The sequence below is a fragment of the Tympanuchus pallidicinctus genome, unplaced genomic scaffold, assembly GCF_026119805.1.
Source record: "Tympanuchus pallidicinctus isolate F22 unplaced genomic scaffold, pur_lepc_1.0 scaffold2, whole genome shotgun sequence".
In the NCBI taxonomy this organism is placed as follows: Eukaryota; Metazoa; Chordata; class Aves; order Galliformes; family Phasianidae; genus Tympanuchus; species Tympanuchus pallidicinctus.
Window position 1 is genome coordinate 21404722 of NW_026294721.1, and position 17250 is coordinate 21421971.

General features: G+C 45.0%; 1 protein-coding gene across 1 annotated transcript; it reads right to left on the reverse strand.

Moving 5' to 3' along the window:
• Positions 1 to 15328: 15328 nt before the first annotated feature.
• Positions 15329 to 17189, reverse strand: LOC128080489 (uncharacterized). The gene is made up of 2 exons (XM_052682792.1): positions 16995 to 17189; positions 15329 to 16498 (listed from the first exon to the last, which is right to left on the reverse strand). Exons 1-2 carry the CDS (start codon positions 17167 to 17169, stop codon positions 15630 to 15632), a joined length of 1044 nt encoding a protein of 347 aa, XP_052538752.1. The 5' UTR covers positions 17170 to 17189; the 3' UTR covers positions 15329 to 15629.
• Between the last annotated feature and the right edge of the window lie 61 nt (positions 17190 to 17250).

Genomic DNA, 17250 nt, shown 5'->3' on the forward strand with positions numbered 1-17250 from the left:
CTATCATTACTTCTCATGTCCCTGCTGTAATTCTGGAGGCAAAAGACTTCATTCTCTAGGAATGAAAGGTATTTTTTTTCCGTGAGCACTAAAATTCTCACATTTTTTAGCATATTTTGATTATAAACTGCTTTTCATGGAACAAATATCCTACTTGCTGGAGTGCAAGAAATGTCTGGACAATGCTTTCAGACAGTCTAATTTTTGAGTGGTCCTGTGTAGAGTAAGGAGTTGGACTTGATGATCCTTATGGGTCTATTCCAACTTGAGGCATTCTGTGAATCTATGATTCTACTCAGTAAAAAAAATGAAGTACATGGCAGTGTTTACAATGGTTAAATAACACATTTTTTTGAGTTCGCATGCTAGCATAGCAGCCTGGATTCTATAAAACAAAGACTGCAGCAGGCATTGTGCGCTGGGGAGCTTGGCAATCTGAGCACCAAGTTCTGACATACCTGCTTGGGCCAAGTTACCCTTCTGCACAGAGAGTGAGCTAAGGAAGCAGCACCTCTAGATGTGTAAGTGCATACTGCTGGAAGACAGAGTGGGGTCGACACACACCACTGTGCATTCCCTGTGAGCTCTGGTGGCCCCACTCCTGAGGTTATCTGTGCCAAACCCTCTGCCCCATACCACCCCTCAGATCTTGCAGACCGGTCTCATCCCAAGGTTTCTGCTGCCCTCCCCACCCTTCAGTGAGCTCAGGACTGAGGCTTATAATGTGCTGCCATGGAAGGTGTTGCACAAAACAGTAGGATGATTCTCTCTCCATGAGGATCTCAAGAGAATTATTTGTGTCTGTTGTGACTAAGCCTGACTTATGCATGCCAACAGAAATTGATGCAAAAGCTTGTCTGATTCAAATCCAAGGTGGGACTTTGGGAGTTACCCTACTAAGCATATAATTTATAGCTCAGATCTCACCTACTGACAGTTTATACCAGAAATATCAGTCAGGTGCCCTTCTCCATGCTCTGTTCTACATCTGAGCTTCTTCATGAGGAGAAATTCCAAATGGAACAATTCTCCTCCTATGAATCCTAGGGATGGTCTCACTTGTGATGTAGGTGAACGAATAACATTGTTATTGGAGCATGATGGGCTCCTTGAGCAGCAGTAGTGTATGGGACTATTGTTGTTGCAGCAATCCCCAAAACTCCCAGGCTGGTGAATATTTACCATTCATCAGCCTTATTCCAAGTGAGATCATAAAAACATGCCGATCTCATGTGTAAGGTTTTATTATCAGCTTCAAATCCTCACAAGCTTCTGCACCTGAGCGTACATTTTTCCTGCACTCTTCTCTTTACATTCTGTCTTTCTCTTTGTAAAACTTCTGATACACATTGGAAGTCCCTAGCCCCTTCGAACACTAAAACAGGCATATTTGTAGAAGAACCTGAACTGCCTGATACTTATATGGAGTTACACAGATGTTAGGTGTTTTCATTCCTCAGTTAAAAATCTTTTGGCTTTTGGAAGAAGTAAGTTCCAATATCCCAACTCTTGTAATGTGCTGTCAATGAAAGTGTTGTTTCTTGCAACCCCTAATTTAAAAGTAGCCACTGTTCCTGTTTGAACATTAAAGATCACATGCAAAATTTTGCATTGGCAGTTTTAAAGTCTGTTACATCTGTAGGCATTTTTATTATGGTCTCCACCCCACTGATTTAATATCTGGTTTCATTAAAGTGAAACATTTTTTGCCAGCAAGTTCTATTGCTTTTTTTTTTCTCTTTGTGGGATAAGCTTTGTTTATGACAGTTAATGTTGCTGTTTTTATGTGTTTAAAGAACAGTGACTGCTAGGTTGGGATGCCCTGCTGTGGTATCTGCTGTGAGATGCTGGGATTAAGGGACCAGAAAACTCTGGAGAGTAGTTGCTTCAGAAGAAGCCAGATGAAAATATTCACACTGTAACTGAAAACTTCATTTTGTCTGTATTTGCTTCAAAAGACTTGTGATGATATATTACAAAATGATGAACTGAAGGTTTGCTTTCAATCTGCTGAAGCAAAATGGCTTCCCTGAGACGCACGAGCTGACAGTATGGGCCATGCAGGTTTGCTGTACTTGTCCTGGAGTCCATCAGGGCTGAGCGCACTGAGCATTGGCTGCTTGGTGAAATCAGATCAGGGAGAAGATAAAGCAAGGGGTGGGGGATTGGTGCTGTGTGAGAAAAAAACGCTTCCAGTTTTCACAGCCTGCTTATTTTCAGGCTCTCAAAGCTAAAAGGCACTTTTCATCAGGAACAGTTACACACGCTATTTTCAAGTCTGTAATTATGTGGTTTTCTCTGTGCTGTGTAACTGACATGCTCAAAATGTGTTGCAAGGGTGAAGTCTGAACATCGTGGACACTGATAGAAAATTCCTCTCCTCTCCTCTCCTCTCCTCTCCTCTCCTCTCCTCTCCTCTCCTCTCCTCTCCTCTCCTCTCCTCTCCTCTCCTCTCCTCTCCTCTCCTCTCCTCTCCTCTCCTCTCCTCTCCTCTCCTCTCCTCTCCTCTCCTCTCCTCTCCTCTCTTCCAGCTCCCTGAGGTGAGCACACAGCATGGATGACAAGTGGAGGCAGTGACAGACAGCTTATGCTGCTGCAGAACCATATTAATGTTGTTTAGCTGGTGTCATTTGGGGAACGAGGTCACTGGGTTCAGCTCTGTGGTAAAAATCCAACTTCACTATTCAAAACATTCAGATGACAGCTGGGCAAAAATGTTGAGCTTCCGAAAAGAGGCACCACCTGGTGTCGTTTGGGCTGAACAGTTTCAGCTAACAGGAGGAACCTTGCCCACATGTTCCCCTTCTGTTTTTACAAACCTTTCACTTTATTACTTTGTCACTAAAAACATTTTGGTTTAACTCTTAAATGAGCTTGAAAGGAGCAAAAAAAGAAAGAAATATTTGAAACAACACAATGATTTTTGTCATTATTTGAATTGTCATTTTGATAGAAAAAATTTATTTCAGTCACTAATTTTTTTGATGAATTCTGCAAGCTGGATAAAATGTTGAATAGATGCGCAGCTGCGATTAAAACTGGAAACTACTGTCTTGCAAAACGTGGTGAGCACACCTTACGTTATCTTAAATCAGATTTCACAGCCTTTTTGGACTTACTTGATATACAGCATGTAGTGTTTTCTAAGATTAAGTCATAGAAATGTTTCAGATTTCCCCTCACCCCTTGTATGGGACATTATTCAGGTTTGGCAGACATAATTGCTGTTGTTTGGCAGACCAATACGTGCAGTTAATAGTTTGCAAGTAGTTGTGTAACTGTTGTGCGTTCTCTGCAGTTGCTCAGGTGTCTGACCACACACCGGTCAATGCTCGTATTCCTAAGGAAAATGCATTTAATGCAGTCTTCTTATACGTGGTACCATGATGAAATCCATCACCAAGGGGTTCAGCCATGAAGAAAAAAGAAATGTCAGCACTCTGACATCTCAGCCTTTCCTATATTACCACTGCATTCAAGTGAATACAGCCATTACAATAATTTCAAATAAATGGGGGCAATTCATGTCTCCTAGCACTTTCTCCTAATGCCTCTCTGACACAGGGCTCAGTTAGCAGACAAAGGATAAAAAGCTCCATTTCACAAGATCACAATGGCCCGTCCATTCCTGCCTCTGTGAGCAAGTTAACTACTTTGACTTAATTAAGTCAGTTCAGCCTGTGAAAAAATAGCAGCTATAGGCACAACTGGGTCAGATGAACGCCCTTGATAGAAGGTGCTCTGAAGCAGCTGCTGTGAACTTTTGCCTCTGGGTGTGAGGAAACATGTGTTACCTCTCAGAGCTTTCCTTCACAGCTGGAAGTGCAAAAAGTCCCGATGAGCTATCACCATGTGCCTGCTCCAGGTGAACTCCTGCGCATCCCTCCTACTGTGCTCTCAGGAGAAAATGACCCTGGAGGCCTTCAAAGCCAGGTTGGATGGGGCCCATCCAGTAAGTGGCAACCCTGTCCATGGCCATGGAGATGGGTGAGCTGTGAGATCCCTTCCATACCAAACAGTTCTATGATTCTGTGAACAACCTTTCTGCACATTCTGGTGCTGATGTTGCTGTAAGCACTTACTGCAGCTGTGGCAGCCAGCGTGGTCATGCTGCCTGGGGCCCAAGGATTGTGGATGAGCAGCATCACCATGGGGCAGCCCTAGGAGGGAGGTGGCCCTGACCCAAATCCCCTCTTTTCCATGGCACATCCCTTTCTGGCAGAGCCCTGAGTTAGCAATTAGTAAAAAATTGGAGTTGTTGCTGCCTCTGTAGTCATGAAAAAGCAAGTGAGCTATGCCTTACACCTCCCACAAAGCCTCTGTGAGTCTTAGCGGGGTTCTGGCTGATGTTTCTCTCACCCTAGGCAGAAGTCAGTGTGATTCATGTTGGGGTGGAGCAGGAGGGCACAGGCACATGCATGTCAGTGGTTGTTTCTGTCTCTGGGAAGGGGCAAGGAAACAACGGTTGATGCCTCTATGCAGCACAAGCTGCTCGCTTGCCTTTAGAAGAAGCCTGCAGCCTGCTGCCCTTGCTCCACAGAGCAGGGCAGCTGCTCCTAGGCACCAGCTTACAGGGCAGCTCTCGCCAGGCCCAGGTTTCCCCCCCTCTCCCCTCCCCATGGCTGAGGCTGTGTCCCCAAAACTCCACTGCCATTTCTGTAACAATGCAGGCAACACTGCTTTGAGTTCCTCGCCAACTTTGCCTTCTCTCAGCTGTGTTCCAGTCAGGGGAAGATGCTTGTCAGCTTCTCAGGTGCATTCACTATGTAGAAGCAACTGGAGAGAGGCTGTGTCTCTTACACTGCAATACTTTGGTAACAAACAAGCAACTGCTGAATTTTCTTTTTTTTCTGAAACTGTTCTTTTTATCTATTTTTATCTTGGCTTTCATTTAGCTGTCACCGTGGCACTACTTCTGCAGTTTACAAGCCAGTGTCAACACAGCATCTCAGCAAGGGCTGGAGGTCACAAGATTTCATAAGTGACAGGCTTAGGATTTCAACTGGATCTTAAAATATATACACATATTTAATTATAATATGGTAGGTGGAATTTGTACTGGTATCTGACCTATCATGGAGATGTTGACCAACTAAACCAGAGCTGCAGCTTTGGCTCATGGTTAGGGCACTGGATTAGGCAATTGCTATGAAACCCCTCTGCCATTAAGCCAGGCCAAATCCAGTTCAGTCACTGGAAAGTTTTTAATCTAACCCAGCTTTCAACTGAACCCATGCAAGCTTGAACAAGTAACTTGAAGTGCAAATCTGAACTGACTGCTGGTGTATCTGTCCTAAACTGGGGGTTAGTTCAGGATCAGCTTGACCAAGTCCTTGTTTGCCTTCTGAGAAATGGTTCTGATGATTGCTTTGACCTGCAAGTTTTGCTCTGAACAGATCAGTGACACAGCTGTACAGGATTGGGGCTCTGTAGTGCCTCAGTTAACTGCAGGGGTTGGGAGGAGGTAAGCACAAAGGACCAAAAGAGAAAGGAGAATATTTACAGTGCACTGATCCCTTTACTATTTATTCTTCCAGATTGTAGTCACGTCTGTTAATATAATGTTCTTCTTAATTGTGTAAAGCACAGGCAATGGGCTGTGCTATCATCTCATTCATCACTGTTGTCTTAAAAAATCAGACTGTACTGGAGGGAGCAATGCTGAGCACTGGGAGCATAAAACAGAGGGAAGGTCACTGATACTTACCCCTACTTTCCAATCCTATAGTGGCTGCTGCTGAAGGCTGGGCTCTGGGCTAGGTTGATCTTCGTGGACTTACATGGACAGTCTTACAGAAAGGAGTTAGTGGCTAACTGATAAGTTCTTACCAGAGTCTCATCACCTTGAAAATGCTTTGGTTCCCTTTATGGGTGAACAGGAGTGATCAAACGCAACCTGAACAGAAATGTAAGTTTAGCAAGACTGGGGAAAGCAGTCAGGAGATGAGCAACTGTGACCTTCACAGCATTAAAATGTAGCACTTCCATGTGTTCTGTGATATGTGATAGAAGAAAAAATGTAGAGAAAACTTGGGAGTATCTACCTTCATGAAAACATCTACCTTTAACTCCACTGAATCAGTTTGCAGATCTGTGTATGCTATGACTAATGAGAGAAGCAAATGTCAGGCTTGAGGGATGAGCTGCAGGAGGAGCAGTGGGCCCTATAATTTCACAGGAGCCTGCAAGCACCAGGAGAACACACTGGGGCAGGAAGAAAAGACAGAAACTGGAGCTCAGAGGTGCTCTTCATGAGAGCAGTGGACAAAACAGCTGCAGGAGATGAACAGAGAAGGCAGCATGAACGTGAATGGAAATTGCACTCATTTCTGTACAGGGCAGAGGCTTGCAGGCAGCTGCACTGCTCAAGATAATGAAGTAATGTTTAAAAACAACTGCAGGCTGTGGAAAAAAAGATGTGCAAGGGTCTCTAAGGGCTTGCAGGTGTACTAAAAGAGAGGAAAGGGAGGTGATGCTGTACTTTTCTGATGGAAAACAGTGCTCATGGTCACTAGTGCCTCTGTAGTGCAGTCTCCTGCAGGTTCACGTTGGAGAGAATCAAGCATCCCTTTCCCTGAAGCCCAAAGGGATGCAGATGATGAGTCAGTCATATTGATGAAAAGGTCTCAGAGAGATGCAGGATGTCTGGGCTGGGAGATGCAGGAGATGGGATATCTGATGTAAACTAATACAGAAAGTGGCTTAAAAAAATTAGGGGATTGTCTTTGTTCTGACAGATTTCCAGACAGCAGCTTCAGTTCTCCTCCCTATGTGGTAGTTTAATTACATTTCCCTGTGCTTGTCCACAGACCTTCCCATGCACAATCCCTTCTTGGCCATAACAAGGTCATTTATGGCACCACCTGCCTTGGTGAGGCCATGGGTTGCAGGCCAGTCCTGGTGCCATGCTGAATAAATGCATGCTCTGGGGCTGCAGACCAGCTCCCACTTTGACCTGAGTTTGGTGGGGTGCAATGGGCTTCAGGACTGGGCTGCGAGACACTGAGTTGTTGGAAAGTCAGAATTTAAAAGAGAAACGGGCCAGGTTAATAGCAGCTCGAAGGAGGAGATTAAAAAAAAGAAAAAGAAAAAAAAGAAGAAAAGCGTGTGCACAACTTTACATGACAGCAGGCAGCTGTAAGGGACTTTGCTTCCCAGCAAGCATCTCATGATTTGGTGATCCCAGTGGGGTGCAAGTAAATGAGTCACAGCTGGAGCAGGCAGTGACCGTGATGCTCCTTGATCTCATGGTTATCACATGGGACATGCTGGGCAAACAGGAGAGTCAAGCAGAGTCAGACTCGAGACTGAACAAACAAGTTTTCTTATGAACATTCACTGGCCATACAGAAGTTATTGCAAAGATCTAGTAATGGATTCAGGACATCAGCTATGGAGGCAGGAGGCCATGTAGGGAGAACATTGCAGGAGTGCATTTTTCTCCATGGGCTGAGGATCAGAGGCCAAACCCAGACCTGCTGGGAATCATCAGAGTGGAAGGAGATGTGAAAAGTACAGCTGTCTCCTGCCAAAGAACATTTGGTCACGTGTCACATCTGACCGAATGGAGGTGTAAAGCATTGATGGTATTTGACAATAGTCCTATTTCTGCTTCCCCATTAGGAACTGAGCTTGGGCAAGGGAGTCAGCCTGCAGGAGAATGCATTTCACTGACCATGCCAGATGCCTTGGGAGCAAAAATCCCTTGTAAATCTTCCTTAGTCCATGTTTTGGATAACCTAATTGCTATCACAGAAACATGGTAGGATTAATCGCACGAGTGGAGTCATACACTTCAGTCAAGGGCTAGAAGATTTTCAGAAGACACAGGCAAGGAAGGAGGGTGGGAGTGTTGCCCTTTATGTTAACAAAAGAGAAGGCTTGTGGAGACCTCACTGCAGGCTTTTAGTGTTTAAAGGGAAATTTAGATTAGATGTAAAGAAGAAATTCCCAGGTGGTGAGGCACCGGAACAAGTTGCCCAGAGATGGATACCCCACACCTGGAGGCCTTCAAGGCCAGGTTGGATGGGGCCCTGGGCAACCTCATTTCCTGGTGGCAGCCCTGCACATGGAAAGGGGTTGGAACTGGGTGGGCTTTAGGCCCCTTTCAACCCAAGCCCTTCTGTGATTCTGTATGATTTTTACGATTTTTTGGAACAAGACCTGAAGGAATGGCAAGTGTCACCTCCTGGTGTGACACCTCAGGTACCTCAGCTGAACTCTGAGTCAATTGAGTGACTGAACAACGTGCACATTTAGCATTAATGGTCACATTAAGCCCACAGTAAATGTCACAAATATGAATTGCCTTATTTCTTTCTCTGAAGTGTCCGGAGTCCATTTGTTCAGCAAAATATTTTCAAGGGATCACAAATCTGCCGTAAGTTTCCAGTTCGCAGCAAGCTCCTACTTACTGCAAGGACTAATTTAGGTTTTTGAGGTGTATATGGTGTACTGAAGGGTATCTTAGTTCAAACGTGTAAGATGTAGCTTGCTGGGGTAGTCTGAACACCTGCAGAGAGGAACATCTGAAGAGCTGTTGAGGTTCGGAGACCACTTGATCTAAAAGTAGTGAGGAGCTGTGAGAACAGCACCAATGGCGGCGCTAACAATGAGGGGAATGTAAGGATGTGGTTTGCTCTCGAGAAGGTTAGAAAGAAGGTAGGAGGGGGAAGGAGGAGAGGTGGGCTGCTGGTACGCAAAACAGTAGGAGCTAAAGCGTAGTGAAAGGAAATAGCTGAGGCTGTAAAAAGTGAAAAAGGTTACTGAGAACTGAAGAAATCAGAGATGAGATAATGTGGCTGAATGGAGCACTGCCCAAGCTTCTTGCTTCTTGTTTCTGCGGTTGTTCACCCTGCGTGAACATCTAGCAGCACTAGAGGTTATTTGGACAATTCGTACTGATTCTTTTGCCTGCAAACATAACTTGCCAGACCAGAAATTAACTGATCAACAGAAAATGTGAGGAATGCCCTGCACTTGGTACTTAGAGCAAAGGGTTCTTGTGTGAGGTCAGTTTGTGCTATGCTGTAAATTGTGAAGGGTGGCTGAGGCCATTTGCCATCACACACTCTTAAAAGCAAAGCATAATATGTTCCCCAGAGAAAGCAGATTTGCTTTGTTTCTGTGCTGCAGCAGGCTGTGACCTGTGCCTATTCACCTCCCAGCCAACCCTAGGCCTCATGTGGCTGGAGCACGTCCTTGACTTGGGGAAAAGCTGAGCTAAGGATGGCTGTCCCTCAGAGTTTGGGGAGAGGCTGTGCCTTGGCCAGGAAAAGGAGCCTGAGCTCAGAGGTATGCAGCACCCATGTCAGAGGCACTGCTGCACAGGGCATGGGAGAGGATAGCACATCAAGTGAATGCCCTGGGTGCAGTGTGGCAGATATGTGACAACCAGGAACACCAAGTGGCTGCAGCCAAGGGTGCAGCAGTATTTGTGTCAATGAAACCTTGGTCCAGTGCTTTCCTTGATGCTCTTCAGCCTGCATGTTTACTACAGACTTCACAACACTGGTAAGGAAACTCAAGGCTGTGTGAACTGTGTGTGGAGGTTCTATAGAACTGGTTTCCAAGAGACAGGCTCACCCTAAACAAACTTTGCATGAGACTTAGGAACTTGTCACTGCTGGGCCTTGAGCTGTGCCCCTGATCCAGCCCAGCTTCAGACTGCTGGGGAGGAGCTGCTGAGTACGCAGCATTTTGAACAAATGAACTCACTTGCTGCTTGAGTAACTGTGGTAAAAATCACCTCGTGTGTGAGCTTGTTTGCTCTGAAGCAGATAAATGACATCCTGCATGCAGGTGGACAGATGCTAAAGAGACAGGCTGGCTCGTGGTGACATGTAGCTCCCCTGGGATACCAGCAATACATACTGATGTTTTGGTAGGGTTTGCTTTTAGAACAACACAACTACTCTGAGCATAGCTTAAAGCATAACTCCTGGCCCAGTAGCTGATGTTTCAAAGTGTTTCATCTCTGCATACCTATTTGCACAGCACTTCAGAAGAGCTGGCCTGAGGACAGAATTCACAGAACTGAATGAAGGCAAAGGATCAGTAATCAGCAGCCCCAGTGCTGCGGTTGAGGGCCACGCTCTTCTCTCCTCGCCTTGTGAGAGTGTGCTTGCAGACTCCATCAGCACCAGCCATTTGCAGATGTGCAGTGGCTTGGGCAGGAGCCAGCTTCTCCACCTCTGAACTGCAAACAGGCAGTATCATAGCACAGATAAATAGTTACATCTGACATAGTTGTTTGAGAGAAACAAGCAATCCTTGTTTTCTTAAGAATTCAGGTTACTAGAGTGACTACCTTATGTCTCTGGACAGTCTAATCCTCACGGAAAACATATTTTTCAAACAGCGTGTTCAGCTACATCGTGCACATGGTTTAGGTGCTGCTGTTGAAATGGTGGGTGCAGATGCAACAAAACAGATTTCAGCCTTTTACGTTACCACTCCTTGGAGAGGGATGGATGCACTTGTCACAGCTATTGTTTCTTTTTCTGAAGTTAATTGCCCTTTAAAGGTGTTTTCCCTCCACCTGTCACACTAGAAACAGAACTAGAAATTGCCATGATCAACTTTGCAACAGAGTGACACAAATGCACAATCACTGATATCAAGATCAAATTAAGCTCAGAGGAAACAGAGACAAGAATAAGTTTACAGCTGAAATGTCTGAAGCTAAGCTTCTTCATTAAGACCAAGATGGATGTACTTCACCCTGCAGATTTGCAGTGTTGAATCCAACTCTGGCCACTTCAGAGGCTTCCCAATGGATAAGGTACAAGATCAGCTGTAACTAGTTGATGTCAGACATAGGATTCTTTGAGATGGAGGTGGACACCGATGTGGTGTGAGAGCCATACAATGTGAATGCCATGTGAGGGGCTGAACCCTCTTTCTTTGACCATTATCACTCGTAAAACAGTCCCCACCAACTGGAATTAAATCCAGAGGGAATCCAGAAATGGAAATGGACATAGAAATAATAGTGAAACGCATTAATTCTTGGATTTTCCTGGGTTAAATATAACAATTTAAATAAATGATCATTCATCAATTCTACAGTAAGCTTGAGACCTTAAAATCTCTCATTACCTGGTGGAGAGTATTCACGTGACCATACAGCATGAACACAGCCCTCTCTCCTGAAGGGAATGGAAACTGTGAAAGCAAGCACAGGTTTAGTGAGCTGCTGCATGGGAAGAGAGAGGGCTCTGAGTCATCGACTCTGCAAACAACCGCATGAGACTGCAGTTTCACTTTTTGATGTGGTCTCCTTACAGAAGCATATGCCAGCTGAATTATCACGATGAAATTCAATTCATTCCTCCTCCTGGTCATTTTAGTTCTTTGTTCTGGGGTAAGAGAGATGAAGCTGCTACAGTGGGCATTGTACTCACCCTCCAAGTGATAATTCTGTCGTTAGTGCCTTCAGGGAGGAGCTGGGGCCTCCTACCCACCCTCTTTATCATTTTCATGGAGGAGAAAAGGGAGATGCATGCAGTCCAGTGGGAAGGACTGGGTCTCTCCTCTCAGGTCTGCACATGTGAGAAACTTGTCAAGGAGACTGTAGTGAAGTAAAAGAGGCCTGCATTGTCTGCATGTCAATGCTGTATAAAATATGTGGTGAGATGAGGGAGTGCTCCCATTCTTTATTGCCATGACATAATGAAATGGAGAAGCTTTCAGATGCACAGTCATTGGAGAACTCTCCTGAACTGTGTGCAACTGAAAATCACTGCACTGTGCTACTGTTGTCATTTAGACATGCTTTTAATCACAAAGAGCATCACTGCCTTTCCAGTATAATGGTGCAAATGGCATTAATGATAAGAATCACTGGGTTTTGCCTATAGGACATCTCCTCTATTCATAGGACATATCCTCCAGCCCTGTCTCCAGGTGACGTTGCCACACAGCCTTGTGTTGGTAACAGAAAATACTGTTTTCTTCCTTTGGCCTTCATTAGTCTTTAGGTAAAACTTCACCTGGAGTATTCCTTAGGCAAGGAAGTTGGAAGTTGGTCATCTAAATTCACAGCATCAAATTCCACTTCAGCATCCACAAAAAAAAAAAAAAAAAAAAAAAAAGGCAGTGGGAAACTGGTGAGATGTCATTGGGCTCAAAGTGACATGAATTGGCTGTTTTCCATAAGTTAAATTGATGGGAATGTTCTCAATTGAGCCTGATCAACTGCAAGTGTAGAACACTATATCTGAAGATGTGCTGAGAGCTCTTGGTCTAACTCTCTAACTCTTCTGAGTTTTAAATGCTGAGTCCTACCTCTGATGAAAAGAAACATCATCATATAAATAAAATCACTATATAGTTCTGCGAAAGTGTGAGTCCTGAAGTAACAAGGATTTGGCTACTATGTCAGTGGGAGATAACAGATCCCACTGAGTGGGAGCCTGACCGAGTTTCCATTTTAAAAGCACTTGAAATCCTACATCTCGGGATATGTGTGATACCCTGAAATAAGAATGGATTATTTGACTACAGCTTTATCTTTGCCAGCAAGATGATTTGCTGAAACTGAGAGATACGCCCATGGATTTTAACAGCGTCTGGATTAAGTCACAAAGAAAGCAAAGCTTGCTTTGGAGTAAGCTGCTTGGTTAAAATATTTCTGCCTGGATGAATGCTCTTGCTTGTTAATGAAGTGTGAAGTCATTTACACCTTTTTACCTTTCATTTTGCTGAGTAGGAGTGTGTAGGCACGGGCAATTAGCACGGAATAAACACACTGTAAACTCACATCATCAATTAATTTCTTCTTGTGTCCATGCTCTGAGACAGAGGAACACCCTGTTTTGGGATGGTGGGTGGGTGAGGAGAGCTGTGAGGAGGATACTTTGTCACAACAAAGCTGCTTCTGCACATATGTTGTATAAAAAGCAAGTGGTTGAGAAGCCTTACGGCCACAGACTTTGTGTGTGTAGACTTCCCTCCGTCCTGGCTGTCTCAGGCTGACTCAAGGCATCACCATCATGCCACCTCTGCCCTGGATAACAGCATGGTTTGGGGTCACCTACAGAAGCAGGAGCCAAAGTGGGCAAGGTAGCATCTTCAACAGAGGTGCCAACACTTCCACTGAAATTGGTAGACACCCAAACCCTTTTCTGAGTGTTCCTGTACCCACAAAGGCACAAAATAAAATAGTTTTGCTTGATTCTGCAGGATAAGATGGGAAGATTTTGTGGAGACGATCAATAAATAAATAAATTCTGAGCTTATTTAAGTATTTATTGTGTTGTTGGGGGTGTTGGAGGAATGGACATGCCCCCAAGTAGTCTTGTGTCCCACATCTACCACAAGCTTGGATGTGTCCTGTGTCCTTGGAGTATTATCATGCAACCCATCTCTGGATTTTTCAGCTTAATTATGCTGTTTAGTTTTCCTTTAAGAGTCTCTGAGGATTGCACAGGCCCTTTCTGTGGTGCCTGTGGGTGCTCTTTCACAGCCCTAACATCTCAAGGCTTAGATGAGACCCAGAGTGACGTGGACCTCCTGTGTGCTGTTTTTCCAGAAATTTCCCATGTTTGCAGTGCTCTTTAGATTCCTTTGCTGGAAGGACAAGGGCAGCATCCCCTCCTGTCTGGTGAGGATGAATAAATATAGCAATTACAGTGCACAGAAAGGGTCAGCCCAGGAGCTGCTGGAAGCAACCCCAGCAGCATTGCCTTAGCCCAGCTCTTGCAGCTAAACAAACAAACAAAAAAAACATTATTATTGTTATTATTACTACTACTATTACTACTATTTTAAAGTCACTTTTTCTGGGTAACATTAAGGTGTGAAATTAGGTCTGGGTGTTAAAATACTCTCCTGACTCTGGAGTTTTCCACAGGGGTTAAGATAATGTGGCAGAGCCGCTGATGTACAGTGCTGGTTGGTGAGCGAGCCGAGATAAACCAACCAGCCTAACCACAGGGACCTGTTTTCTTTCTGCACCGGAAACACCTGCCAAAAGGCTTCAACAGGGCTGTATGAAGAAAAGCCCCAAATCAAACTCCATCCATACAGTAGTAGGCTGTGAGATGATATTTGGCCTCTCAGCAAATGGCTTGAATCTGGTACATTTTCTGTGTGTACTGCTTTGCCCATTAGGCAGATCTAACGCAGTGCTGGAGACTCTGGTGGTGACAATCCCTGTAGCCCATGAAAGCCTTCCCTCGAGTCTTTCAAGCCCAGCTAGGTCTGATCGCTCCTAACCCTTCAAACATCACCTCCTACCCACTCCTCTGGCCACAGGAGCACCCCCCAATGGGCTGTGGGAGCTGTAACAGTCACTGCACATGCCTTGTCAGATGTCAGCTAGGAAGGCAGCAAATTTCCTATGTAGGTGGTTCCCAGGGATAATACAAACATGGGAACAACATGAAAGATGTGTTCTTTGGGAGCACCGGGTATTTTAACTCATTCCCTTGCAGTCCAACAGGGAGATATGGAGAAGTCTGACACCTACTTACTATTCATAAATACAGGCAAGATGACTGGAATACGGGGTCAGCACCACACCATGCTCATTCTGCAAAGCTGTAGCAGGGGATCTACCAGATGCACAGCAGGGAATTATTAAATCATGGCTTTCTGTTGTGATGTGCTCTGTATGTAGAGCAGAGTAACAGTTTGCTGTACCTGAAATTCCTCTTGGAATACTGAAAAATGCAATCCTAAGTAGGTACACAGAGAAGCCTACCTGGGTAGGTCCTGAAAGCACTGATATGAAATACTGCAAGGGATGCCATTACTTCAAATGCCTTTGGTATAATAGAAGGTGACACTCAACATTATGAAGGTGCTTCTCAGATATGTGATTTAATCACTGACAAATCTAAGAAGTACCCCAATTAGCAGAGGTGGGTTATTTATGTCAGCCATCTCTTAACAAATATTCTCTGCTACAAGGGATCCTTTGAACTCAGCAAGGTCACCTTTGATAGGTTAGCTTCTTCTCAATTAAAGGCTTCTTTTACTCAGTATCTCAGTCTGATGCAGTTGAGAAGGGCGCAGAGAAGGATCTAATTGTCAAGGGGAAGGCCCACATACATAGAAACTGAGACAACACCAGCAGCTGCTTAAGTTGGACGCAGCTGCTATGCAACTGCAGCCTGGACAACATCAGTTTCTCTGTTAAGTTAGCAGCTGAACTCTCTTCATATCCACAGCTTAGCTTCAAATTCAGCCAGCTTTCTCATTCCATCAGGCTGTAAATGGGATGCATGCCTGTACCAAGTTAACATGTCACTGTTGTGCAGAATTGCAGTCTTTGACCAGCACACAACAAAAAGACCAGAAGAGTTTATGAAAAGAAAAGGCAGTTTAATAAAAAATTACATAAGGTTAAAATACAGCCAGCACAAATATGCTGTATGGATACATACCAATGGACCCACAAGTCACAATAGTTTTAAAACCAAGACAGTCTCAAAGCCATCTTGGGTGAGAAAAGTAGTAGTTACTCCTTTTCTACAACTTAGCAGGATACTGAAACTATATTCAGTAGAAAACATCTCTGCAATGCAGAAAATATCCATTACCACAGATGTCCAACAGAAAGCTGTAATTATGTCCTCTTCCAACTAATTCATCTCCACCTTGCGATTCTGTCAATGGCTTCATCAGAATACCCATGAAGACCATGCTGTTACAAGAGCCCCCAGCCAGAAGGAATGCACACCATAATGAGTTGGAGGACGTCCAGCAAGTCCAAGAGCACGTCGAAAGACTGTTAGGAACTCCCTCTTTGTGACAGGTCTACTATCCAAATGCACAAAGAGAGGACCCTCTCCCCGTGGCCGTGCTGCCACATAAACACGGAGAGCTTTAATAGGACATACCCACATCTCACTAGAAAGTGCCAGTTGGACCGAAGACCGTTCTTGACCTATTTGAGATGTATGCAAGCAAAGGTTTGCACTCCAGCCAGTCAGCTGGAGATCACTCAAGTACAAGAGATTTGGCTGCACTACATTTTTGTGATTTGCCACTATTTCTTCTGTGCGTAGTGCCCCCCAGAAAGCCACAGTAAATAAGGCACGGAACAATATACACTCATAAGGAGAGCTACACACAGACTCCAGAGTTCCCAGGAGAGATCTTAACACTTCGATTGTTACAGGAGAGTATTTATCTTTTGAAAGAGCAGTCTTACATTTCAATCTTGATATCATGTGACAGACAGCAGGGTCTTGAAGAGGATCAGGATGATCTACCATTTTGGAGATGAAAGACAGTCCTTCCACGTACATTATTATTTTTGTGGGAGGCAGATCCTGGCACTCCATGATGGCCAAGAACCCTTTCACTTGACTCACTGGAACTGGCCAAACTGCACGCAGTGCCATGTATTCTCTAAAGGCAAGAAAATTCTTCAGGCCCTCACAGTAGAGCTGCCACTGGTGGTTACTTCTTGAGCCCTCCAGTAACATAAGAGTCTTCAGGGGCCAAGGACCTAAGGGATGCTTCTCAGAAACATGGCTGAGCTCATCTGCAGAAAGAAACCAAGATTAGCAATGGTAAGCAAGGCAGTCTCAGTGACAAGCAGACAAAAGCTTCTTTCCTTACAACACCCTGAAACTATTGTTTGAGCTTCTCTGGAGAAAACAAAACAAACAAACAAAAAAAGAAAAACAAGACAAAAACTTTACAAGAATGTCCCTTGCATTTTTAGGACTCTCCTGTATGAAGGAGAGGTTAAGTGTAAGGATGAAGGGTTAAGTGTAAGAACACCCCATGACTTTTCTTAGAGCAATGCGCCAAGCCTAGCTAGGGACTCAGAACAACACCCCAACGTTCTGCAACCCCAGGACAAGAGTCTGGAAGTGACAAAAACACATATTACAGATAAATTCTTAGTGCATGCAGCTCCCAGCAGGCTTCCTACACAGGGGTCGGAGCCCAAAGAAAGAGCATGCCAACCTCCCACTTCACTCGGCCACACCATGCAGCCCCCCCACGCACAACCCCCTCAGCACTACACCTACCCACTCCGTCCCCGCCACCAGGCTCCTGTCCGCTTGAACCCAGCCACCCAGTGCAGCCATTTGGACTACGCAGCAGCCACTCCATGCCGGGTTCTCGCCCCAGCAAGGCGAGGATCTCCCAGAACGGCGAAGGGCTGGTAGCAGCCGGCTCGACCCCACTCTCAGAGCACCACATCGCCAACAAAGCCACGTCCCGAACGCCACGAGCACGAAGCAGCACAACGACGCCCCCGTTCCACCGTTTTGTACCCTGGCC

Bases quoted from the DNA above. Each gene is read 5' to 3' on its own strand.
- LOC128080489 (XM_052682792.1), bottom strand. From the start codon at position 17,169: ATGTGGTGCTCTGAGAGTGGGGTCGAGCCGGCTGCTACCAGCCCTTCG. The intron at 16,499-16,994 runs GTAGGTGTAGTG...TTCTTTCTGCAG, and splicing joins TGGTGGCGGGGACGGAGTGG to ATGAGCTCAGCCATGTTTCT.